At 49.3% G+C, this 23,703-nt stretch overlaps 1 protein-coding gene across 5 annotated transcripts in view; it reads right to left on the reverse strand.

Annotated features, from left to right (window-relative positions):
* The window catches only part of VAV2 (vav guanine nucleotide exchange factor 2), a 115,391-nt gene that overhangs the window by 36,157 nt on the left and 55,531 nt on the right, over positions 1 to 23,703 (reverse strand). For all 5 annotated transcript variants that reach the window (XR_006416893.1, XM_044453118.1, XM_044453119.1 and 2 more), the window contains exons 3-7: positions 11,795 to 11,853; positions 10,537 to 10,605; positions 5,396 to 5,498; positions 2,019 to 2,117; positions 485 to 553 (exon numbers count right to left, since the gene is read on the reverse strand). Coding sequence is in view for 4 of the 5 variants with exons in the window: in XM_044453118.1 (XP_044309053.1) it covers positions 485 to 553; positions 2,019 to 2,117; positions 5,396 to 5,498; positions 10,537 to 10,605; positions 11,795 to 11,853 (399 nt within the window). In the remaining variant the exon portion in view is untranslated. The remainder of the gene's footprint in view (positions 1 to 484; positions 554 to 2,018; positions 2,118 to 5,395; positions 5,499 to 10,536; positions 10,606 to 11,794; positions 11,854 to 23,703) is intronic.

Consider the following 23,703-nt stretch of genomic DNA (forward strand, 5'->3'; position numbering starts at 1 on the left):
TCCAGTTCTGGGCACCATGGTTTAAAAAAGATGCAGAACAATTAGAAAGGGTCCAGAGGAGGGCTACAAAAACGATCCAGGGTTTGGAAGCACTGCCCTGTGAGGAGAGACTGAGAGAACTGGGCATGTTCAGCCTGGAGAAGGGAAGACTGAGAAGGGACATGATCTCCCCTCAAGTACCTCAAAGACTGTCACAAAGAGGAAGGTCAAGAAATCTTCGTGCTGATGCCAGAGTGTAGGACACGGAATAATCAAGTCAAGCTGCGACAACCCAGATTCAGGCTGGACATCAGGAAAAGCTTCCTCACTATCAGAGCAATAAGACAGTAGGACCAGCTGCCTAGAGAGGTGGTAGGCTCTCCCACACTGGAGACATTCAGAAAGAAACTGGACAGCCCTCTGAGTGGATGGTGTAAACTGGTGTCCTGCAACAGCAGGGAGCTGGGCAGCAGCAGCACGAACACCCACTTTCATGCAATAATACCTCCAAGTTGATAAAGATGGCTTCCATGTCTTGTGGCATCAGGATCAGCCTCAATGGATTCATGTAATTCTGCAAAAAAAAAAAAAGCAGAATGAATGAGCGGTGGGGCACAAGCACCTCGCTTTCTGCAGCTTCTGGTGCAGCACGCTTTGTGGTGATGGAAAGCCAGATTGGCCTGTTGGAAGAAAGCCTGTGGTTTAGTCATCCTGGGACTGCACCACTGAGACAGAAGCTGAGAAAGTCTTAATTCCTCCCCACTCAGAAAACTGGCAAGAAAATGAGGAGGAAGGACAGGCTGGAATTTGCAACTGGAGTATTGTGTTCAATTCTGGGCCCCTTGCTGTAAGAGAGATATATTAAGGTCAGAATCAGTGTGGCGAACGGCCACTAGGATGATGTCTGGTTTGCAGGGGAAGCCGTATAAGGCGAGACTGGGGGAGCTGGGTCTTTTCAGCCTGGAGAGGAGGAGACTCAGAGGGGGCCTGTTAGCAACATACAGATACGTGAGGGGGGGGGGTCACACAGAGGTGGGTCGTGACCTTTTTACCCCTGCATAGGAGGACAGGATGCATTCCAATGGAGCAAAGCTCAGGGAACCAAGGTTCAAGTTGGATGTCAGGAAGCACTTCCGGATGGTTAGGATTCCTGGGGTGTGGAATGGGCTTCCACAGGAGGTGGCTGAAGCCCCATCAGTGAGGGTGTTCAAGGACCGACTGGACATGCACATGGTAGGCATGTCATGAGGGGAGCTGGCTGGAGCTGAGGGTCAGACTAGATGGCCTGTGAGACCCCTTCTGACTCACTCTGTTTCTATGATGACGATGTCAGTGATGATATGGACACTTCAACAGAAAAAAGTCCTAGGAACATCAACTGGGCTGCTTTCTTCTGTCAGGTGTTTGTGGGGTGGCACATTTACCCTCCCACCTCAAGGGGCACGTGGCCTTCCCTGCACTCCCTGCAGCCACACACTGGATAGGCAGCATCTTTGCTTGCTTGCTTGTTTCATTTTTGCACCACTCAGTGGCAGAGACTCACTGGGTAGTTGACAAAAGGTAAAGTTAAACAAAAGTTTTAAAGACATACACACACAAATCTAAAACAATAATAGCATAATAGCAATTGCAACTGAATCAGCACAGAAGCATAGTAGTGGCACAAAATAACATGCGATATGACAAAACCAAGTTAAAAAGTTAAACCGCTGGGAAAATTAAAAGGCCTTTGCCTGGCACCAAAAAGAATACAAAGCAGACACCAGGTGCATCTCTTTGGGGGCTCATTCCACGACTGGGGTGCCACAACCAAAAAGGCTGTCTTCCTGGTAGCTGCCCACCCCACTTCCTTTGGAGAGGAGCTCCTGGAGAAGGTCCCTTAAAGATGAACTTAGGGTCTGGGTAGGGATATATGGGAGGAGGTGATCCTTCAGATAACCTGGCCATTTAGGGCTTTGAATGTTCATATTCACCATGCACACGGACGGCCTGTGTAACCAAAACTGGAGCAGCACGGCATCCATGCATCTGGCACCCACCTTTTCGATCTCCTCCAGAGTTTTGTAATATTTGGCTTCAGTTTCCTGAATTTCTAACAAGCAGCAATTCCTTTTGTCATCTTCTGTCATGCCCATTTTCTAGAGGGAACAAAGAAAAAGCGGCATCTCATATATCTCTTACCTGTTTGGAATGGATCTGTATTCAGTACTGGCATCAACAAGAGAGTCCTATCAGACCCCTGGTCCATCTAGTTCTATACTGTTGACCTGGACTGGCATCAACAGCTCTCCATGAACTGAGCAGGATGGTTTCCAGCCTTATCTAAGGATGATGCTGAGATCAAACTCAGGCCCTTCTGCATGCCCAGAAGGGGCTCTGTTGCCATGTGACAGCCCCCTCCTCTCCCAGTCTGCCCATTCTTTGGTCAGCGGGGCAGATCAGTGAGAATTTTTGTGCCCAATAATCATAATTTTGCTTAAAAAGTGGCTTGAAATTTGAAATTGACCTTGAAATTTCATGCTACATGTGTTTCATGCTTGGGCCAGTCAGGGGGTTGGGCCCAATGGCCTTCACGGTCCCTTCCAACTCTACTGTTCTATGATTCTGTGAACCTTACTGGGGCTGGTGGGGTGAGATCAAAAGCATCTCCCTGGACCAGCAAGCTGCGTTTAGATCTCAGAATCCATGTTCCGAAAGTCACTGCACAAAGTGAATGGCCTACAGCTGGATCACTTTTGGCCAAGTGTATGTGCAGGTGGGAGAGCTGCCGAATTCAATTTGCAGCCCTAATCGATCTCACAGAGTTGCTGCATTGGAAGAGACCTTGGAGAGCCTCTGGTTTGACTTAATTCAGTGCAAGAACTTGGCCACGCCTGCAACCTTGACAGGCTGGCAGTCCAGCCTCTGTGGAAATGCTTCCTGCAAGGCCTCCTGAGACAGCCTGTTTGGCTGCTGAAGAGCTTTTGCCACTAGGACATTTCTTGTACCAAACAGTGGTATTACTACTGAAAATTAAAAATATGATTCGTATCGTTGCTTAAGGCCAAACATCAGAGGAAACCATACAAACAGACCCATGACTGATCTTGGGCCTTTAAAAGAACATAACAAAAATTAACTGCAGCCCTACAGTGGGCCACCAGTTTGACTATGGAGGATAAGGGTGCTTCACTGCAAGCCACCATCGTATTTAAACAGGGGAGGCAGCACGAACCCTCTGCCTGTATTTCTCTCCAGCCAAGTGAAGGGTGGCTTGATACTAAGCCAGGCTGCCTGACAGCCCCCACATTAGATGCTTGGAAGACTGGCTGGCTCTCTGGGGCAAGGAACAGGCAGGTTCATCGGACGGTCAAAGCACATGGCGCATTTTCTGTCCTCAGTCCAACTGCTGGTTATGAATGTTCACACCCGATGGTGGTGGACATTGCCCTTCCACAGAGATTCTCTGTGTGTCGCAGGGAGAGGAGATGGGCGCCTGCACCTGGGATTGACACAAGCTCTGTGCATCACCAACGGGAAACAAGCGGGCAGCAGCTGCACGGAAACCATTTCGAGCAAATCCGAAAGATGACGATGGGGCCTGGAGACCAAAGGCCTCACTGCCCCCATCCGTGCCCGTCACTCGAAAGCACCACTGCTCGGCCTGCCACTTAGGGCTCAGGCACACGCAGTGGTGCCTCGGCTCACGAACACCTCAGTTCACAATCAAATCAGGTCATGAACAGAAATGGCATAAAAATTTTGCCGCAGGTCGCAAACTCTGCATCCCGTGACAATCACGAGCGCACCTGCCTTCCCTGCACGGGCGTGATCACAGCCATGCTGGGGGGAGCAGGGTGGCCACGTTCTTGCTGGGGGGGGAGATGGCCACACTTACACCTGTGTTCCCTGTCCACACCCACCTCCTCCCCAGCGCACCTGTGATCGCACCAGTCTCCCCCCACTGCCCTGCACAATCGCTAGGGCGGGGAGATGGCCGTGATCTTTGTTGTTCTTTGTCACTTTGCTTCAAATTTTTGTGAGTAAAAAAAATAGTTACAGAACGGATTAACCTTATTTACATTGAACCTTATGGGGAAATTTGACTTGGCTCACAACCAATTTGGGTCACAACCAGAGTCCTGGAACGGATTAAGTTCGTGAACCAAGGTACAACTGTACTTTGCTTTTGTGGTGCAGCCAAACTGATTCTTTAGACTAGGGAGTGACAGCTGCACCTCGGGCCAGAACCTTGCCAAAGCGGAATGAGACCTGGAAGCCCTGGCCTAAGCATTTTCTAGTCCAACCCCCACGGCTGCTGTGGGCCAAAGGCCCAAAGCATCCTTTCCACATACAGCCACATACTTACCTGCATGTACCTGATCTGAAGCATGCAGGGATCACAAGCAAAATAAAGCAAGGTTATATATTTTGCACCATAAACTGCCCACTTTGGGGGAAAATGCATTGCCAGACAAAGTCCAAAAGGCCTGCATAGAATACACAAGGAAACCTTATGGATGAGAAAGGGTCCAAACTGGGGAGTGCTACACCATGGGTCTGTGGGCCACACCAGGCTCACCTGGGCTCTTCAGATGCCATGCCTCCTCTCCCCCCCGCCGGCCCCCGTGGGTTTCCCAATCCTTTCTTCCTTTCCGGAAGGCGGACATGCCTCTTTTAAGGCTCGATTACTGGCAGGGAGGACCGGGAAGCTACAGCAGGCTGGCATTTTTTGCATTTTGTGCCACGGCCATAGTCATCAACTTGTTGTACATACGAACTTTTTTCTTTCCTGGCAGGCATGGACACTTAGCAGTTGGAATTTTTGAAAGTGAAAAATAAATGACTGAAAACAATGAGATGGCTTGAAACATTTGACATTTGTGCACCTATTCTGGTGGAAGCTGTAAAAATGAGCAGGAAACAGAAGTCAACATTTTTCCTATGTGCAACACAGCTGGAGACGCAGCACAAGAGTGAACTCCTTAAAATGCACATCCGCACCATGACAGGAGCTGCTCCAAAGTTCTGCTCTGCCTCTCAGAAGAGCAAGTGCTGCAATTCTGAGCCTCACCCCCAGCCAAATGCAGGCCTGACAGTTCTCTTCTTTCCCCTTTCAGCTGGAAGAATTTAATTGGCTGGTGAACTCCTTAGATTCTCTCCCTTCTCTCAGAGTTATGCATCTTGTTGGCTGAGGTTTGCAGCCCGGAAATACTAATTGGAATCCACAAGAGCCACCAAGGAAAAGGAGCAACACCCATGCTCTGCTGAAGGTTCCCTATCACTCATCCCCAGAGAACAGATCTTCTGGACCCCATCTTGATTTTCTGTGCCCCGGCTTTCCAGTGACTCCCCACCGCCACCTAGTAATCTTCTAAAAGGGGGAGCCCAACTGCTCAAGGGCTTTCCTTTCCCTTTCCATCCAATTTCCTCTCACCATGGGCTGCTGGACTTCCACCTTGATGATGTCTTCGTAAATGTCGTCCCCTTCATCTTCACATGGGACACAGTCGTAAATGTCCTCTCCCAAGTCATGTTCACTGGAACAAAACGAAGGCCACTGAATGCAGCACAACTTGCAACTTGCACAACTGGAGAGCCAGTGTGGTGTAGTGGTTAAGAGCATGGGACTGGGACTCAGGCGATCCGGGTTCGAGTCCCCGCTCAACCATGGAGCCAACTGGGTGACTCTGGGCCAGTCACAGGCTCTCAGCCCAACCCACCTCACAGGGTTGTTGTTGTGGGGATAAGATGGAGGAGGAGATGTAAGCTGCCTTGAGCCCTTTGTAGGAAAAAGGCAGGATATAAATCGAAAAATAAATAAATAAATAAATAAATAAATTTTGGAAGGGCTTGTGCCTGTGACTCAGTAAAGGGATGTCAAGGGGTGACTACAGCTCTGCAGCATGGCAGCTGCTTGGCCTTAGGTTCTGTGTCCACCAGCTTCTGCTGGATAGCTTCCTGGGAGTCTGGGCTGATGGGAAAGGGTGAGGCACCAGGCCATTGGCAGCTGTGGCTCAGAGAGGTCCAGGGCTCAGAAGCAGCTTATTCATTTTTCTGTGTGCCTCCTTATCTTATATCCCACATTTCTGTCCAAAAATGGAGTTTAGCAGTTAGCAATGGAATCCAGATTAAAAACAGAGTCTTAATTAAAAAGATAGGAAGAAATTGGTTATAAACCCGCAGCAGCAGAGAGACTGCACCCATTAAATTAAAACAACAGACCAGCCTACACACCAAAGGCCTGCCTAAATCAAAATCTCTTTGGTGGAAAGAAGATGGAGAGGGAGTTCACTCAGCTCCCTTCTGCAGGGAGCTCCAGACTTTGGAGCAGCCACCAAGAAGGCCCCGTCTCACATGATCACCCAATGAGCCTGCAATGGCAATGGGACTGGGAGCAGGCCTGGAAGGCTCACATGGGAAGGAGGCATCTTTCAGGCAGTCCACTTGCAAGCTAAACGTATAAGAACTTATGCAAATGGTAGCAGCAAATGAGAATAATAAAATTTGGGTCCAGTTGAGAACTTCCCTCTCTGGAAATGATAGATTCTCTTCAGTTGTTCAATGTTGCGTACTGCATGAGAGTTAGTGGACATGTATGCATGCATGGTAATCCGTATTAGTTCTAATCTGCATCGACCAATGCACATTACTGCTGATACACATTAGTTTATGCACATGTATGCAAATCTCCCCCAAAGTGAAAGAAGAGACTGAAATTTGTTCTCTTCCTCATCGGCATGTTCATGCTTTGTCCAATGGAGAAAAATGTCTGCACACTTGTACAACTAAGTCTGTGTACAATTCCTAGAAAGCAAAAAAGTCTGCTGGTTGAAGCAACCGGAAAAGTCACTTCCACTGTGGGTTGGAACCACAGAAATCCAAATTTATTTGACTCCATTATAGTTACTCCGTTGTGACCTGGCAAGTCAGGCATGGCTGAGGACTAAACTGGGATTCAAACCCAAGACCATCATCCAGGTCCCACCAGATGGCCTTGGGCAATTTAGCATCCATCATTTTGTTCAGTGTATCTGTGTGATATTTTTAATCTGCCGGATTGCAACATTCTCCATGTGGGTCACCAGCAGTTAAAAGTATGCAATACAAATATTGAAAAGAACAAGAGGCAGAACAGGGATAGATCAAAAAAGCACTCAAAAAGAGCTTTCTACATCTAAGACGTTTCTAGAATGACAGTCATTGTGAGCGCTCCCTTGGGCTGGCTCCTTCCTGTTGTTTTAGCTTTTAAAAACGTTTGCTAAGCTCCAGTTGCAAGAAGTCACAAAGCAAGAGCTCTCTGTAAAGAGCACTGGAAAGCCACTCCCTGCCAAGGTGCCTTTTCAACTCCGCAGGCCATGGAAAAGCTGCCTGCAAAGTTCAAAGCCAAGCCACACTGCCACCCCACGTCAGGCCAGTGGCTCTGGAGGAGAGGCTGTCGCTCACTGCCGTGGCCCCCGCTTTGAATGTAGCAAGTCCTAGCCTGGATCCCAGCCAGCATCTCCAGGTAGGGTCAGAAGGAATCCTGCCTGCAACCTGCACAGCCAGTCCGTGTGGAAAGCACTGGCTAGAGGGACTCGGGGCTTACTCAGTGTAACACAGCTGCCCATTTTCCTATACAAAATCAGCCCGCGGCTGGGCACTAGCATCTTCCATTGCTTTGCAGTGGAATAGCTATGGCTCAGTTGCAGAGCTCTGAGCTTTGAGCAAGCTCTCCTGTCTGATCCCTGGCAGCACCTCCATTCGGGGCTAAAAAACTCCTGCTAGAAGCCCTGCGGGGTTGCTGTTGCCAAGCATTGTGGTTAACTGGGCTAGGCAGGCCAGCTGAGGTCCGATTCTGCCCAAGGCAGCTCCCGGTATTGCTGCAAGCCAGTCCTCAGCATCAAGAATTCAGTGACGGGCAACACTGGGAATTCCATTCTGCAATTTAAACCTGACAGGTTTCTGCAGCTCCTGGAAAGTGGCCGTGGACTGTAGAGCTGTTTTCTGATTCCACACGTTTTCTGTATTTTTGGGGGGCTTAGCCATTTGTGCAACTTGTAGTTTGTGCAAATTTCAATCTCTCCTTCTTCCCCACAAAGGGGTGTGGGGAGGGGGCAGCAAACAAAAGTTCTTGGACAAGAAGAGAATATGGCTGGGCTGGGGTACAGAAACTGGTGCCTGGAGAGGGCAAAGCTGACAAGGAGGTTGACAAAGGAAATTGGGGCCTGTAGGGCTACTTGGTAGCGGGATCAGGCAAAACCTGCACAAGCTGCCTAGGATAAAAAAAAAAGATAGAGTGGTACCTCGGCTCACGAACTTAATCCGTCCCAGGGCTCTGGTCGTGACCCAAAATGGTCATGAGCCAAGTTAAATTTCCCCATAAGGTTCAATGTAAATAAGGTTAATTTGTTCTGTAACTATTTTTTTAAATCAGAAAAATGTGAAGCAAAGTGATAAAGGACAAAAAGGATCGTGGCCATCTCCCCGACCCCCCCCAGCACAACCATGACCGCACCCATCATCCCGGCATGCTGGGGGGTGGGGGGTGGACAGAGCAATCGCGGGCGCGCTGGGGTGGGAGAGACGGGTGTGAAGAGGGTGCGCTGGGGCGGGAGAGATGGGTGCAAACGTGGGCGCACTGGGAGGGGGAAACGGGCACGATCGTGCTGTGGGGGAGATGGCCGAGATCGTGGGTGCGCTCCTGCAGGAAAGACGGGCGAGATCCGGTCATCCCCCCCCCCCACCCGCCCCAGCACGATTGCGACCATCTCCCCACTCGGGAGGGTGGGGAGATGGCTGCGATTGCAGTCGCCACCCAATGCGGAGTTCGCGACCTGAGTTAAATTTTTTATGAAATTTTTGTTTGCGACCTGATTTGGTCATGAAATGAAGCATTCATGAGCTGAGGTACCACTGTATCATTTGAGCATATTGCAACATTTCAAGATCCCCCACAAAAAACAGAACCTGCTGATATTTTAAAAAAATGGAATTCATATAATTGCTCAGCTCAACATCGGGGGAATGAAACCTGCAGGTCTGATCCAGAAACATCTGTCAGATTTTCACCCCCAAACAGGATTTTCACACATCCCAAAAATTGTTCCCTCTGTATAAAGCAGCAGTTGAAGAAGGACAAGGTGGAAACACCTGACTTGAGCTGGAGGGGCACAGAGATTTCAAGATACATCCTTTTGACTAATGCACGGCAGAGACAGATTATCTCATTCCTGAGTTTTGTCCATGGCCCTTTGAGGCATAAAAGCTGATGAACGGGGACTTGCAGGCAGAAACCTGGCAAACGTCTGCCAGAATGGAAGATTTATGGGGAAGCAAAATTGGGATGCAAATGTTGGGACAGATAACGGGAGCTTCTGCCACTGCTGCAGCTGCCAGCCCTCTGGGCTGGGGTGACAAATGATTTGCCGTTAAAGCTTGTTATCATAGCTGCTGCAACGCGTCCCAGTATCATAAGCAGGGGTGTGCTACGTAGAACAATGAAGGGGAAAGCTGACCCCAAACAAATACTCACACAAAACAAATAAGTTCCAAGAGTGGGCACAGAAGGATTTAAAAATCAAGGAAAGCCTTTCTCTTCAAGGAAATGCATACCCACCTTATTTAATGTGCTGCAAATGTAACCCTTAAGTTTTACTTCTGGCAACTGTTTCCAAAAAAGGAACAAAAAGTAAAACAAAGCAAGGTCCTACAACTGAGCCACAAGAGTAGCTTTGAACACGTGTGTTTTCAGTGTGTATTTTGCAAATAGTAAAGAGGTGAATATTCTCCATTCTTGGGAATAAACTCTTGGGGAAAACAGTTAATGCCTAAGAGGGAGGATGGCACTACATCCTCAGAAGTGGGGCTTGCTGTTTGAAAAGGCAGGAAATGTGTTCAAGGCAAACAAGTCTGGAAATCCCCAACTTGCTCCTCTATAGACTCTGGAGGATTCCTGACTGTGGCCTTGCTGGCTGGACTGACGGAAGTTGAAGTCCACAGAACCTGGAAGGCACCAAGATGGAAAAGGCTGTCCCGGAGAATCTGCACTTAGGAATGCAAGCATCAATAGTGCTACAGTTTGCAAAAAGGAAATAAAAATAGTGCCACCCTTTGCGGAAAGGAAAGGAAAGGAAAGGAAAGGAAAGGAAAAACAGTGCACATGTTGCAAAAGAACTTCTGTATTCAGAGTCTTTGGGAACAGGAGAGATTTTCTGCACTGCAAATAGCTGGCTGCCACAGGAGGAGTGAACCCCAGGGCCAAGGGTCAGTGCAGCCTCCCTCAGATTTCCCCAGACAGCCTCTTCCTCACCTTTCCCCAACCACTGACTCTGTGGTGGTTTCCTCGCTTTTGTGCCAGTTTTTCTCCACTCTAAGGCTGAGCTATTGGCCACAAGAGGCTGCCCAGTGTTTTGCCTTTGGCCCCCACCCCCACTGGAATGCAGCCCCAAGGGCCTCGCCAAAAGAGACGGAAAGAGGTTCCGTATCTGTGATGGACAAAGTGAGTTCTCTCAGAATAAGTGAAAACGCCGGTTCAACAATGTCGGCCCAGGCCTGGAACCAGCCCGAACTCAGGACTGCCTGGATGCGATTACTTACTCAGCCAGTTCCTCCAAACTACGATAGACGTCGTCATCATTTTCTGTAGTTTCCTCTGAAGGGAATGGCCTAGGTGGAAGAAAGCAGAACTACTAGCAAGGAAGTCTGGCCCGGCCCAGGCTGTGTGCAGAGAACCTCCACTTCCACCTGCCTTCTTTCAAGCCAATGCAGCACGTGCAGGATTCAGATGGGATCAATCAGAGAGCTGAACGTCACTACAGAGAAACTCTAGCCAGGGAGGACTAGTGAGCTACCCAGGATTCCCACCCACAGCCATTCGCTGGCTTTGAATGTTGTTTCTGTTCTGGCTTATGCTCCTACCTTTTGTGCAGAAGTGGGGGGAAAGTGCGGCATGTGGCCACCTGGACTAGTAGCCCTTGAACACCTGCTCCTCCTCCATACATCATTCCAATCCACTCTTGGAGCCACCAAGTTGTGGCCCTGGCTACACACTGGGCCAGCAAATCCCACAGCTCAGCTCAGCACTGCACCCAGGAGAGGCAGCATGAGCAGCGTGGTGATGGGGCCCGTGGGTTTAGCATAAACTGCCTCAAAACCCGGGCCTTTCGCTCTGCCCAGTCCTTGCTGGGGATTGGGCCAAGGCTGTGCACCATACAAAGGATGTGGCTGGAAAAAATCCCAGTGTCTTCGGAAGTGCAATGCTTGGCAGGCACTGAACCTGCTCAGTGCTCCTTGGGGTTCTCATGTCAAGGAGGGCTTTTCCCCTGAAGTCTGTGCACTTTTGCAAATGCTGACATTCCTGCAAGTGTGCTGATGCTGTCCTCTTGCTTCTTCTTTGGTGGCCCTGTCTGGGCTCCAGTTCTGTTGGCTTTTGCCACCTGAGCTGGCCATTAGAAGAAGGAACCCTGTAATACCCAGAACCCAAACAGAAATGCTCCAGGTAAAGGTAAAGGTGTCAATGAAGCAAGCTGCCCTCTGCGCACACGAGACACTTCAGCCCTGGGAAGTGGCAGAAAAGCCTCTGTAAGCCCAGCCCCTAAAGGGGCCATCCTCAAGCCACACATTTCCACTGAGATTTCAGCATCGGCACAAGGGGACCTTTGTTCTGGAAATGCTGCGGCTGCTTCCTACCACGGTGAGGCAGGGCCACCTTCTGGGGTTCCCTGCAAAGCATGTTCTCCTGCGGACATAGCCAGAAACAAAGCCTTGTCCTCTCAAGGTGGCTTCATTTTTTTCTTTTTCAATTCTTAAGTATCACTTGATTAATAAAAGCAACTTGGTAAATGGGATCCCTTACCGAATGCCTTTGTTCTGAGCAATGCTGTGATGTGAAAGCCTGGAGACCGCAGATATCACCTGATGAGAGAGAGAAGGCAGTGAGGTTAATTTCTAGGGTCAGATGCTTACAGCTTTGTCTGTTTTTAAAGGCCAAGGTAAAATAAACATTCTTCTATCTTACGAAGAAAAATGGCATACCTCAAAGCATTGCTTTAGCCTTATCTGGCTGATTAACCCAAGCTGGATATAAAACCAACAATCCCAGGCAGTGTGGCAAGAATGAGAAGCAAGCCACTTGCTCAAGAAACTGGGTCCAGGGCACAAACGGCCCTGAGTTGCCCAACACAAACTGCCCCTGGAAACCCCAACAAAGGTGCCGGTGCTGGCGCCGCGATGCCCACGAGCACCAGCCTCGGGACTCCACACGGCTGCTGAAATAAAGCAGGCAAACTGCACAGCCGTCATGCAGGAATACGCAACTTGCCTGCTGTGCCGAGCCCGGCTGGTGATGCCACCAGCTCAGCTATGGTCCCCTCCACATGATGAACGGCGCTCCTCCCAGACGGGCTTGCCTGGGCCGTGGGGGTGGGGGCATCCTCTCCTTCCTCCCTGTCCAGAGCATGAGGTCAGCCCATGCGTGAGAGTGCTGGGCATCCTCCCCAGCAGCAAGACTGTGTGCCAGTTGCAATCACTGTCAGGAGAGGGCGGAGGGTGGGGGGAGGCAGCCGGAGTGATCCCTGTGCTGATACGTGCATTTGTATGAAAAGTTCCAGCCCTGGCTTTGCTGAGGACAAGAGGACACCTTCCCTGGTGCAGGCAGGAGGGGAGTCCCCACACTAGTTAGCACTGCCACTCAAGACAGTATATTGCAGAGCTGGGAAAATGCTGAAAATCATAGAAGAGTAGAGTGGAAAGGGGCCATGAATGCCATCAAATCCAATCCCTGCTGTTGCAAGACACCATGTTGCACCATCCCACTCAGATGGCCGTCTAGCTTCTTTCTGAAAGCCTCCAGTGTGGGAGCACCCACCACCTCTCCAGGCAGCTGGTTCCACTGCCGTATTGCTCTGACAGTGAGGAAGCTTTTCCTGATGTCCCGCCTGAACCTGGGTTGCCACAACTTGAATTGGTTATTCTGTGTTCTACACTCTGGCATCAGCAGGAAGAGATCTTGACCTTCCTCTTGGTGACAGCCTTTGGGTCCTTCTCGAGGGATAGGATCCTTTACTGCATGGTGGAAGCACCAAGGGCTGGGATCATGATGCCAAGCGGGGGGGGGGGGGGCGATCTTGTCAACCACATGGGCGATCTCCATACTCCACAGAGTGACCTGGGCTTCAATGGGAGTGCCAGTTAATGTTGGGGCACAGCCTTAACAAGTGCTATCAACTTCACACGGGGGTCCTGAAGTGCTGCCCACCCAGCTTCAGTGGCCTGAGCCTCTTGCTGCTGTGCACGCCAGGAGAGGTGTGCGTGAGGCAAATTGCAGCATTATTATGAGCGGGCGGATCATATTAGGATCAAGAGAGGTTCCAGCATGAAAGACCCAAGATGCACCAGAAGAGTCACCGGAGAGTGAAATCCTTGTCTTGGTGAAGATGAAGCATGAGTGAAAGTTGCTGCCTGTTTTCATCCCGTCAGGGTATGGAAGGGGGGCAGGGGAGGCGAGCTGCACAAGTGCGGCTACAGAACACTAAGCCCTGTGAGACTGGATGTGACACGCTTCCGCATGCCCACTGACCCATGGGAAATTCAGGCCGAGCTGGCAATCAGGTTCCCCAGCCCTGGAGTAGGGCAGATGAACAGCACAAGTGTTGGATCACGGAAGGGATACAGGCGGAAGCCGCCTGTTCTCCAGCCCGTGATCTCCGGCCTCATTCTTCTTCTTTTCCACTCTTTCAGATATTCAGCCATCTCCTGTCTCCTTGCATCCACTGGGTCCCGTTTCCTTGTTCTGTCTAAACCCTGTCTTTCTCCCTCTGGCCAGGGACTGATCTGCCTCCTTCCCACCTTATCCTCACTGCAGCCCACTGCGGGGCAGTGAAGGGGGAGGTGTTGCCCCCTCCTCTTGTCACGCGAGGTCTGGCTAGTGGGCAAGAGGACCACCAGCCCGACCCAGTGTGGCTCTTCACCTGGCCTTCTGTCCCCTGGGCAGGCACACAGGCCGGCTCACCTGGAAACAGAGCTTTCCACTGGTGAGAGTTTGGAAGGCTGTCTTGCCTGCCTGCTCTTTCTCTGACACCCCAACACCCATGGCCTCATACCACAGAAGGGCTCCACATGATGAACTCAGTTATTTAGCCAAGGTCCCTCTGCATGCCTCCACCTGTTAGCCCACAGATGGTACCCGAGGCGTGACCACCCACTTATGCCAGATCCCTTATTCATGGCCTTTCAAGGACTCATCTGGACTGTTGTGCTAGTTGCTGCAGAAGGTGTGCTTGGAGGCCACAAGAAGCATGAGATCCACCGCACCTGCCCTTCTGAAAAGCCATCACTGGACCGCCACATGGTAACACGGCTCTCCCTGTTTTGAAAGGCATCTCAACAACTGATGTGGCCCCAAAGTGGGAGGCAGCAGCTGATGTGTAAGGAGTGCACAGGCTCTGCACAAGCGGTGGTTTCCAAGTAGTCTTCAAGGGTAGGCCCACACAGAGTACATTGCAGTAACCTAGCCTGGTTGCAACCAAGCTGCATATTGCAGCTTTCCCTAGATGGGACTGCAGCTGCTGCAGCTGTCTGAGCTGGCAAAAGAGGTGCAAGAAGGCATTATGCATACATGAGTGCATCATCCACCCTTTTGCTGCCACACAGGAGGGGTCACTGAGGCAGCCATGCAGGAAAAATCTAGTCATAAATGCCATTCTGTCTGCCTGCCAATGGAAACAGAGAGATGCTGAGATGCAAACCCACTCCACAAATACACCTCCTTAACCCACCGGACTTTACGTGTGTGCCCAGAGTACAAGGAGAGGCCTGTAGGAGTAATAAACCAACCAAGTGGAAAACTCATTAACTTTGGTCACTGATTACTCCAAACCCCATATGGGCAAAGTTTCCTAAAACCATCATTAAAAGAACAATGCACAATATTTCTTCCGTACAATAGAATCATAGAGCAGTAGAGTTGGAAGGGCCAAGAAGGCCATCAGGTCCAACCCCCTGCCATTGCAGGACACCAGGTTACACCATCCCACTCCGAGGGCTGCCCTGCTTCTTTCTGAATACCTCTGGTGTGGGAGAGCCCATGACCTCTCCAGGCAGCTGGTTTCACTGTTGTATTGCTCCAACAATGAAGAAGTTTTTCATGATATCTAGCCTGAATCTATTTTCCAACAACCCAATTTTCCAACAACCCAAGAGACTATGCGCTCTGCAGTCAAAGATGGAGAAGTCAGTAAAAACAAGACCAGGAGTTGACTGGCTCAGATCATGAGCTCTCATTGCAAAATTTAGGTTTAAATTGAGGAAAGTAGGAAAAACACTAGGCCACTCAGGTATGACCAAAATCATATCCTTGATGAATATACAATAGAAGTGACAAATAGATTTAAGGAATGACATCTGATAGATAGAGTGCCTGAAAAACTATGGACAGAGGTTCGCAACATTGTTCAAGAGGTAGCAATTAAAACCATCCCAAAGAAAAAGAAATGCAAGAAAGCAAAATGGCTGTCTGAGGAAGATTTACAAATAGCTGAGCAAAGAAGGGAAGCGAAAGACAAGGGAGAAAGAGAAAGATACACCCAACTGAATGCAGAATTCCAGAGAATTCCAGCTAAAGAGATAAGAAGGCCTTCTTAAATGAGCAGTGCAAAGAAATAGAAGAAAACAATAGAATACGGAGGACCAGAGATCTCTTCAAGAAAACTGGAGATATGAAGGGAAACTTTCATGCAAAGATGGGCATGATAAAGGACCAAGATGGCAGGAACCTAACAGAGGCAGAAGAGATTAAGAAGAGGTGGCAAGATTACACAGAAGAACTATACAAGAAAGAGCTTAAAATCCCTGATAACCATGATGGGGTGGTCACTGACCTCAAGCCAGACATCCTGGAATGTGAAGTCATTTAAATGGGCCTTAGGAAGTCTGAGCAGCAACAAAGCTAGTGGAGGTGACAGCATTCCAGCTCAGCTATTCAAAATCTTAAAAGAAGATGCAGTAAAAGTGCTACACTCAATATGCCAGCAAATTTGGAAAACTCAACAGTGGCCACAGGATTGGAAAAGGTCAGTTTACATTCCCCTCCCAAAGAAGGGCAATGCCAAAGAATGTTCGAACTACCGCACCATTGCACTCATTTCACATGCTAGCAAAGTTATGCTCAAAATCCTACAATCGAGGCTCTAGCAGTATGTGGACCGAGAACTACCAGAAGTACAGGCAGGATTTCGAAGAGGCAGAGGAACTAGAGATCAAATTGCCAACATGCACTGGATCATGGAGAAAGCTAGGTTGTTCCAGAAAAACATCTACTTCTGCTTCATTGACTGTGCTAAAGCATTTGATTGTGTGGATCACAACAAATTGTGGCAAGTTCTTAGAGAGATGGGAATCCCAGACCATCTTATTTGTCTCTTGAGAAACCTGTATGAGGGTCAAGAAGCAACAGTGAAAACTGGACATGGAACCACTGATCGGTTCAAAATTGAGAAAGGAATTCGGCAAGGCTGTATACTGTCTCCCTGCCTATTTAACTTATATGCAGAGCACATCATGCGAAAGGCTGGGCTACATGAATCACAAGTTGGAATCAAGATTGCTGGGAAAAATATCAACAGATATGCAGATGATACCACTCTAATGGCAGAAAGTGAAGAAGTAAAGAGCCTCTTGATGCAGGTGAAAGAGGAGAGCGCAAAAGTTGGCTTGAAACTCAACATTAAGAAAACTAAGATCATGGCATCCAGTCCTCTCACTTCCTGGCAAATAGATGGGGAAGAAATGGAGGTAGTGACAGATTTTATTTTCCTGGGCTCCAAGATCACCTCAGATGGGGACTGCAGCCAAGAAATTAAAAGACGCTTGCTCCTGGGGAGGAAAACTATGGCAAATCTAGACAGCATACTAAAAAGCAGAGACATCACCCTGCCGACAAAAGTGTGTATAGTCAAGGCTATGGTTTTCCCAGTTGCAATATATGGCTGTGAAAGTAAGGAAGGCTGAGCACCGAAGAACTGGGGCCTTTGAACTGTGGTGCTGGAGAAGACTCCTTTGCAAGTCCCTTGGATCTCAAGGAGATCAAACCAGTCAGTCTTAGAGAAGATCAACCCCAACTGCTCTTTAGAAGGCCAGATACTGAAGATGGAACTCAAATACTCTGGTCACCTAATGAGAAGGAAGGACTCACTGGAGAAGAGCCTAATGCTGGGAACAATTGACGGCAAAAGAAGAAGGGGACGGCAGAGAATAAGGTGGCTAGATGGAGTCACTGAAGCAGTCAGTGTGAGTTTAAGTGGACTCCGCGGGATGGTGGAGGGCAGGAAGGCCTGGAGGAGTGTTGTCCATGGGGTCATGAAGGGTCAGACGCAACTTCACAACTAGCAACAAAAAGCCTGAATCTAGATTATCACAGCTTGACTTGATTATCCTGTGCCCTATCATGTCCCTCCTCAGTCTTCCCTTCTCAAGGCTGAACATGCCCTGTTCTCTCAATCTCTCCTCATAGGGCAGTGTTTCCAAACCCTGGATCACTTTTGTTAACCTCCTCTGGACCCTAATTTTTCTGCATCTTTCTGCAATATTGATGCCCAGAACTGGACACAGGATTCCAGATGGGGTTTGACTAATGAGGAGTACAGAGGAACTACTACTTCTTGTGGTTTGAAAGTAATGCTTCTATTAATGCATCCCAAAATAGCATTTGCTTTTTTTGCAGCTGCATTGCATTGTTGGCTCATATCTGTCTTTTTCCCTTTCAGTTCTGTTGAGCCACGTATTCCCCATCTTGTATTGACATATTTGGGTTCTTTTTCCTAGGTTGGTGGACTTGGCACTTGACCTGCAATATAGTTCTATACTGTCTGCTTGTAAAGTCCTCAGGGATATTTACAAAAGGTATTTATCAATAAAATGCAGCAGTGTCTAAATATAGCATGTATTAAAAGCAGCATCCCCATAACAAGCATAAGCATCTTACCTCAGTGCCACTGAGGCTGTGGTATAATGACCAAAGGGGCATCTCAACTGGAATTTCACCTATAGAGTGCTTGCTCCAGGGTGAACCACCTAGACCCCCTCCTATGTGCTTCTAGACACCCCTTCCAACAGCCATGAAATCCTGAATCCGTGGCTTTGATTATTCACTTTAATTCTGGCTCTTTCATATCTGATATTTTAATATTTTGATTTATTTACTTTATTTATCATACTTCTATACTGCTCAACAGCCAAAGCTCTCTCCAAATACAAGAAACCATAAAATACAAGAGGATAAACTACAAAATAAATGTCCAAAAGTTTAAAACTACAATATCAAGGAAAGCAAAGATTAAAATAAAACCTACCAGCAGTGCAAGGATATAAAATCTAGTAACCATTTTTGCTGCAGTTTTTAATCATAGACAACTGCCAGGTGGATAGGGTACTGCATCCTACCTTTTCTTTCCCAGGCATGTTCCCAGGCCCCTCTCCGTTCCATCTTCACCACCACCCTGTGAGTCAGGCACCCAAAGCCACTCAGTGGGCTTCATGGCTGAGGGGGACTCCAACATGGCTCTCCTCAGTCCCAGTCCCAGTCCCAGTCCCAGTCCCAGTTTGAATTGTGCCGACTTTATGCACTGGAGAAAAAAACCAAGAATTGGTGAAGGTCCTGAGGCTACGTGCTGAGGCCACGTGCTGAAGACAGACGGTCCACTGACCTTTTTCACCCTGGTTCAGAAAGCCCACGTCAGGCCAGATTAGGGCTGCCAGGACATTACACAGACAAGTGGTTGCACCTCTCAAGATAATAAGGTTAGAGTCCTTAACAGGCTCCGATTGCCTGGCATGCATTTTCCAGATGAAAGCATCTCTGTGCGCAGGAATTTTTTCTGTCTGTTCAAGAAAAAGTGACAGTGATCTAATGCTGCTCAGAGGACCCATGAGGTGGGCAGAAAGAACCCTTTGCTTCTTGGTCTGTACCTCCCCAAAACTGAGAAATTCATCCTCCTTTCTGGATGAAAAGGCACAGAAGTGGCATAGCTAGTCTTAGTGGGTCCCATTGCGCGTTAGAACCAAAACCCATGTCAGAGTTTTCTTGTGCGCTTCCAAATGCTGCTATTAGAAGCAGAGTGCCAAACAAGAGGATCTCTTGCTCAGATTGAAGGAGGTAAATTGCCTCCAAATGTGAAACATCCACGCCCGCGCGCGCACACATGTATGTACATGTTAATCCTGCTGAGCTTGGGCAGGGTAGAAGGGGACCAGGTAGATCTGGGTAAAACTGACAGGTCTAGATGGGAACGGGCGACGAGCAGAGTCTCCCAGGGCTCAGTTCTGGGACTCAGTTCTGGATTCTGTTCAACCCTTTTATCAATAACCTGGAGGAGGTTTCCCGACCAAATGTGAGGATGATAGCAAAGTGGGTGCAGTGGCTACACTGAGGAGCAGGTACTCCAGATCCAGAAGAAACTGGACAGGCTCTGCAAGAGAGTTGGGGACAACAGGATGGCAGTCAATGTGGGCAAGTCCAAAATCTTGCACTTGGGACACAGGAATAGGTGACACAGGTACAGGATAGGGGACAAGCGGCTGGAGAGCAGCACTTGTGGAAGGGATCTCAGGGCACTTGTTGACAGCAAGCTTAACATGAGCCAGAAGTGTGATGCGGTGGTTAAGAGGGCAAATGTCACCCTTGGGTGTACAGACAGCAGCATGGCTTCCGGATTGAGGGAAGTGCTGGTCCACTCCATCAGCCTCTGCTGGGCTCTCAACTGGAGCACTGCGTCCAGTTCTGGGCTCCACATGACGAGAGACACATAGCTGGGCTGTAGTCACCAGGGGGTTCTCTTGCTCGAGGAGGACAGAAAGGGGCTGGCACAGGGAGCCTTCCCAGGCAGGCCGTGGATCCCTGAGAACCGCACCCCAACCAAGCAGGCCTGCTGGCATGGCTCACCTGTGCGCAGACCTTCCAGAATATGGGGAGGAGTCTGACACAGCAAGGCACAGGTGGCTTCCTTAAGGGTGGCCCTGTCAGAGCCTTACTCAGGCCTGCCAATGTCTAGGGTTTTTCTGGAGGGCTGGGGAAACAGTTAAAAATAGATGCGTACACTTTGTATTTTTCAGGTTAATTTTCTGAGCTGCAATTTAAATTTCCGAGAGATGGTAGCTTGCATATGTGGTTTACACTGTTAGTTTTCAAAAATTCCTTCCTGATTTACAGATGCAGAGATTTAGTCTCTTGTTTTTGCCAAAATAATTAAGGCACTTTTGTCTAGTAGGATTGTTCGTCTTCTCAATTTCTGATGGCCCTGTTCTTTTTAAGTGTTGCACATTGCCCTGAAGGAGGATTTTCCAAATCCTTTTCAGCATCTCCTCCCACACTCTGCCCATTTATTGCATCCTCCCAGGCCTCGTAGCTGAACAGCAAAGTGAAAGACCATCCCTAGGCACATGAATGGGACTAGCGGTGGGAACTGCAGTAAACAGATGAACTCAAAGTGCTCCCTCTGCTTCTTTCATTTCCACAGAGTCACCGAAGGAAGGGCATTTCCAAGTAGAACAGTTTCAAAGCACACGGCCCTCCCGGCTACTACGGAGTCCAGAGAACAGGGTTAAGTTAGTCTTTACACACCCACACTCACACATGCATGCACCCCCCACCCCGTCACCCCAGTAGCCTAAAGAGATGGAAACCCCGTCACTGCTTACACTGCCCCCAGATGACAACAGCAATAAGTCAGAATTCCAGCCCTTAATGGCTTCTATTGCCCCGCATAAATGCAGCTATTTTTCTCCCATCCCAGATTTATACAAGCAGTGACATGCTTGGCTCATGCAGATGTGCCTCCAGCATCCCCGGCAAGTCAGCTGGGATCTCGTTCTTTCCTCTCATCTCACTGTGAAATGTGCTCAGTGGCCTGGCAATGCCAAGTGTAGTCCATATTGGGGGGTGGAGCGGGGGGAAGAATCCTAAGAAAGCGGTTTCATCTGGAATGCAACTGGTTCCAATTTAAGTGAGTGATAAAGCAGGGCCGGCACACTCATCTGGTCCCAAGTTCCTTGTGCTGTGCCAGGGGAGGACCCCACTCACAGAATGACACCACATTTACGGGCCTGCTAGCAGCACACACAAAGTCTGCCCAGAAATGTGGCTGCTACACTCACAGCAATGCTTTTACCCATCCCCACTGGCAACTCAAAGCACCAGCAAGAGCAGGTGAGGCTGTTCCTCTTCAGAATGCAGAAAACAGTGCTGTGGCTAACCCTGGCAGACCGGGGACCACCTGCTTCCTTCCTACCATGGCAGGGGTTCCCTTTGGGGGAAGGAGCAAGCTGGCACATTTGCTCCAGGCAAGCCAACAGTCCTAGATCACACAGTTTTATGAGCACTAATGCACTGCTCATGGATTTTAAGCATATCAGGGCAGGAACCTATCATTTTAAAACTCAAGGATACAGTCCTATGACCGCCACAGTGGATGCTCAAAGCCTCCAAAATCAGTGGTGCCCCCTCAAATCTGTATGCACAAGTCATTTGGACCTGCAGGTGAGTTTGTCCTGAACATGGACAGTGTACACACCTCCTCCAGGCATCCAAGGACAGGAGCTCACAGGGGCACAAGGCAGGGCAGATGGCCCAGAGCTGCCCTGCCTGGTCTCGCTGCCTCACTCCATCCCCGGAAACAGGGGCAGCATGCAAGACTTTCTTGTTGGTGACAGAACATGTGAGCAAGCCCTGATGCAAATGTGAACATGAGAACGTGTCCACCATCAAGGTTCCGTTGTGCTGACTGCCTAATTTGGACAAGTCTCCTTGGAGGACCAGGGCAGCCCCTCCATGGGCAGACCTCTCCGCTGCTGCTGGGCTTGCACAAGGGGAGCAGCCACCACAAATGGGATCAGTCACAGGGCAGGCAGCTTGGGAAGGTCCTGGGGATTTCAGCCACTGTTCCTGCCTCTAAGCGGAGCACATACTGTGCAAGCAGATTCAGTGGACTTAGAAACATAGAAACAGAGCAAGTCCGAAGGGGTCTACGGGGCTATCTAGTCTGACCCCCGGCTCCAGCCGGCTCCACTCATGACATGCCCACCATGTGCATGTCCAGCCTATCCTTGAACACCCTCACTGGTGGGGCCTCAACCAAACTCCCGTGGAAGCCCATTCCACACCCTCGGGGTCCTAACTGTCAGGAAGTACTTCCTGGCATCCAAATTGAATCTTGGTTCCCTGAGCTTTGCTCCAATGAAGTGTGTCCTGCCCTCCTCTGCAGGGGAGAACAAGTCTCTACCCAAGTCCATGTGACACCCCTTCACATACCTGTATGTTGCCAACATATCCCCTCTGAGTCTCCTCTCCTCTAGGCTGAAGAGACCCAGTTCCCTCAGTCTCGCCTCATATGGCTTCCCCTGCAAACCGGCCACCAACCTTGTGGCCCTACGCTGCACTGACACTAACCTGGCTATATCCTTTCTGTAACGAGGGGCTCAAAACTGAGCACAATACTCCAGTTGTGGGAGCACCAGAGTCATATAGAGTGGTAGTAATACCCCTCTCGATCTAGAAGCCACACTTCTGCTATGCAACCAAGGGTGGTGCTCACCCTCTTGACCACCGCATCACACTGCTGACTCATGTTTAGCCAGCACCCCAAGGTCCCTTTCACAAGTGCTGCTCTCCAGCCACTTGTCCCCTAACCTGTACTTATGACACCCATTCCTATGCCCCAAGTGCAAGACCTTGCACTTATCCACACTGAATGCCATCCTGTTGTCTCCTGCCCACTTCCATAGTCTGTCCAGATTCTTTTGGATCTGGAGTACCTGCTCCTCAGCTGTGGCCACTGCCCCGGTTTTAGTATCATCTGTGAATTTGATCAGCAGACTGTTCACCCTTTCTTCCATGTCATTGATGAGAAGATTAAACAGGATCGGCCCCAGGACAGAGCCCTGGGGGACCCCACTTGTCACTGGCCACCATCCCGATGATTCCCCACTAATGGTTACCTTCTGCTTTCAGTCAGTCAACCATGCCCTAATCCACCGGACAGTGCTTTGGTGTATCCCAAAACTCCTCAGATTCTCAACCAGGATATCATGGGGCACTGTGTCAAAGGCCTTGCTGAAATCCAGGTGAACTGCATCCACTGCATCCACCGCATCCTTTTAGAACTTTTTGCCTTTCTCATGTCCTCCTCAGCACCCACAGAAACAGTTCCTTCAACTTTGAAAACCTGCTGAGAGTTTAAACAGGGCATGAATGGATTCAGTGCTCTTCACTGTTTTCTTGACTGCAACAAATACTGGAGTTCCCTACTCCCATTGTTCCCTACTCCCAACCGGACTGGATTTATTGAAACAGATGGAAGACACCCACACACACTGCCCAAGTTGGAAGCAAACACACCGCTACTTAAGACCCATTTCCCAGAAAGCAGCTTAAATCTGCATTACATGTAATCCATCTTAATCAAGATCTCCTCTGTACATAGGAAATATTAGAGCCACCCCCCCATACAGGCCTGGGGGCAGAGTTCTCAACATTTGCATAGGCTTGGGGAAAGGGGGGCAGTTCAGGACAATCAGGAAGTTGACAGAGCGAATAAGTGAAAATGCCATGCAGTTTATAAAAAAGTGCTCTCTGGCAACAGCAAGAGAAAAGAGGGAAAAGGTGACACACTGGTCAGATAAGAATGCGAGTTAACCTTGCTCTGTTCCTCTTTATCCTGGGGATTTCATCAGCTCGAAAACAGAAGGTTAAAAAAATCCTTTCCATGTGTAACCAGA

Source organism: Varanus komodoensis, unplaced genomic scaffold (assembly GCF_004798865.1).
Source record: "Varanus komodoensis strain SLA01 unplaced genomic scaffold, ASM479886v1 scaffold77, whole genome shotgun sequence".
NCBI classification, from domain to species: Eukaryota; Metazoa; Chordata; class Lepidosauria; order Squamata; family Varanidae; genus Varanus; species Varanus komodoensis.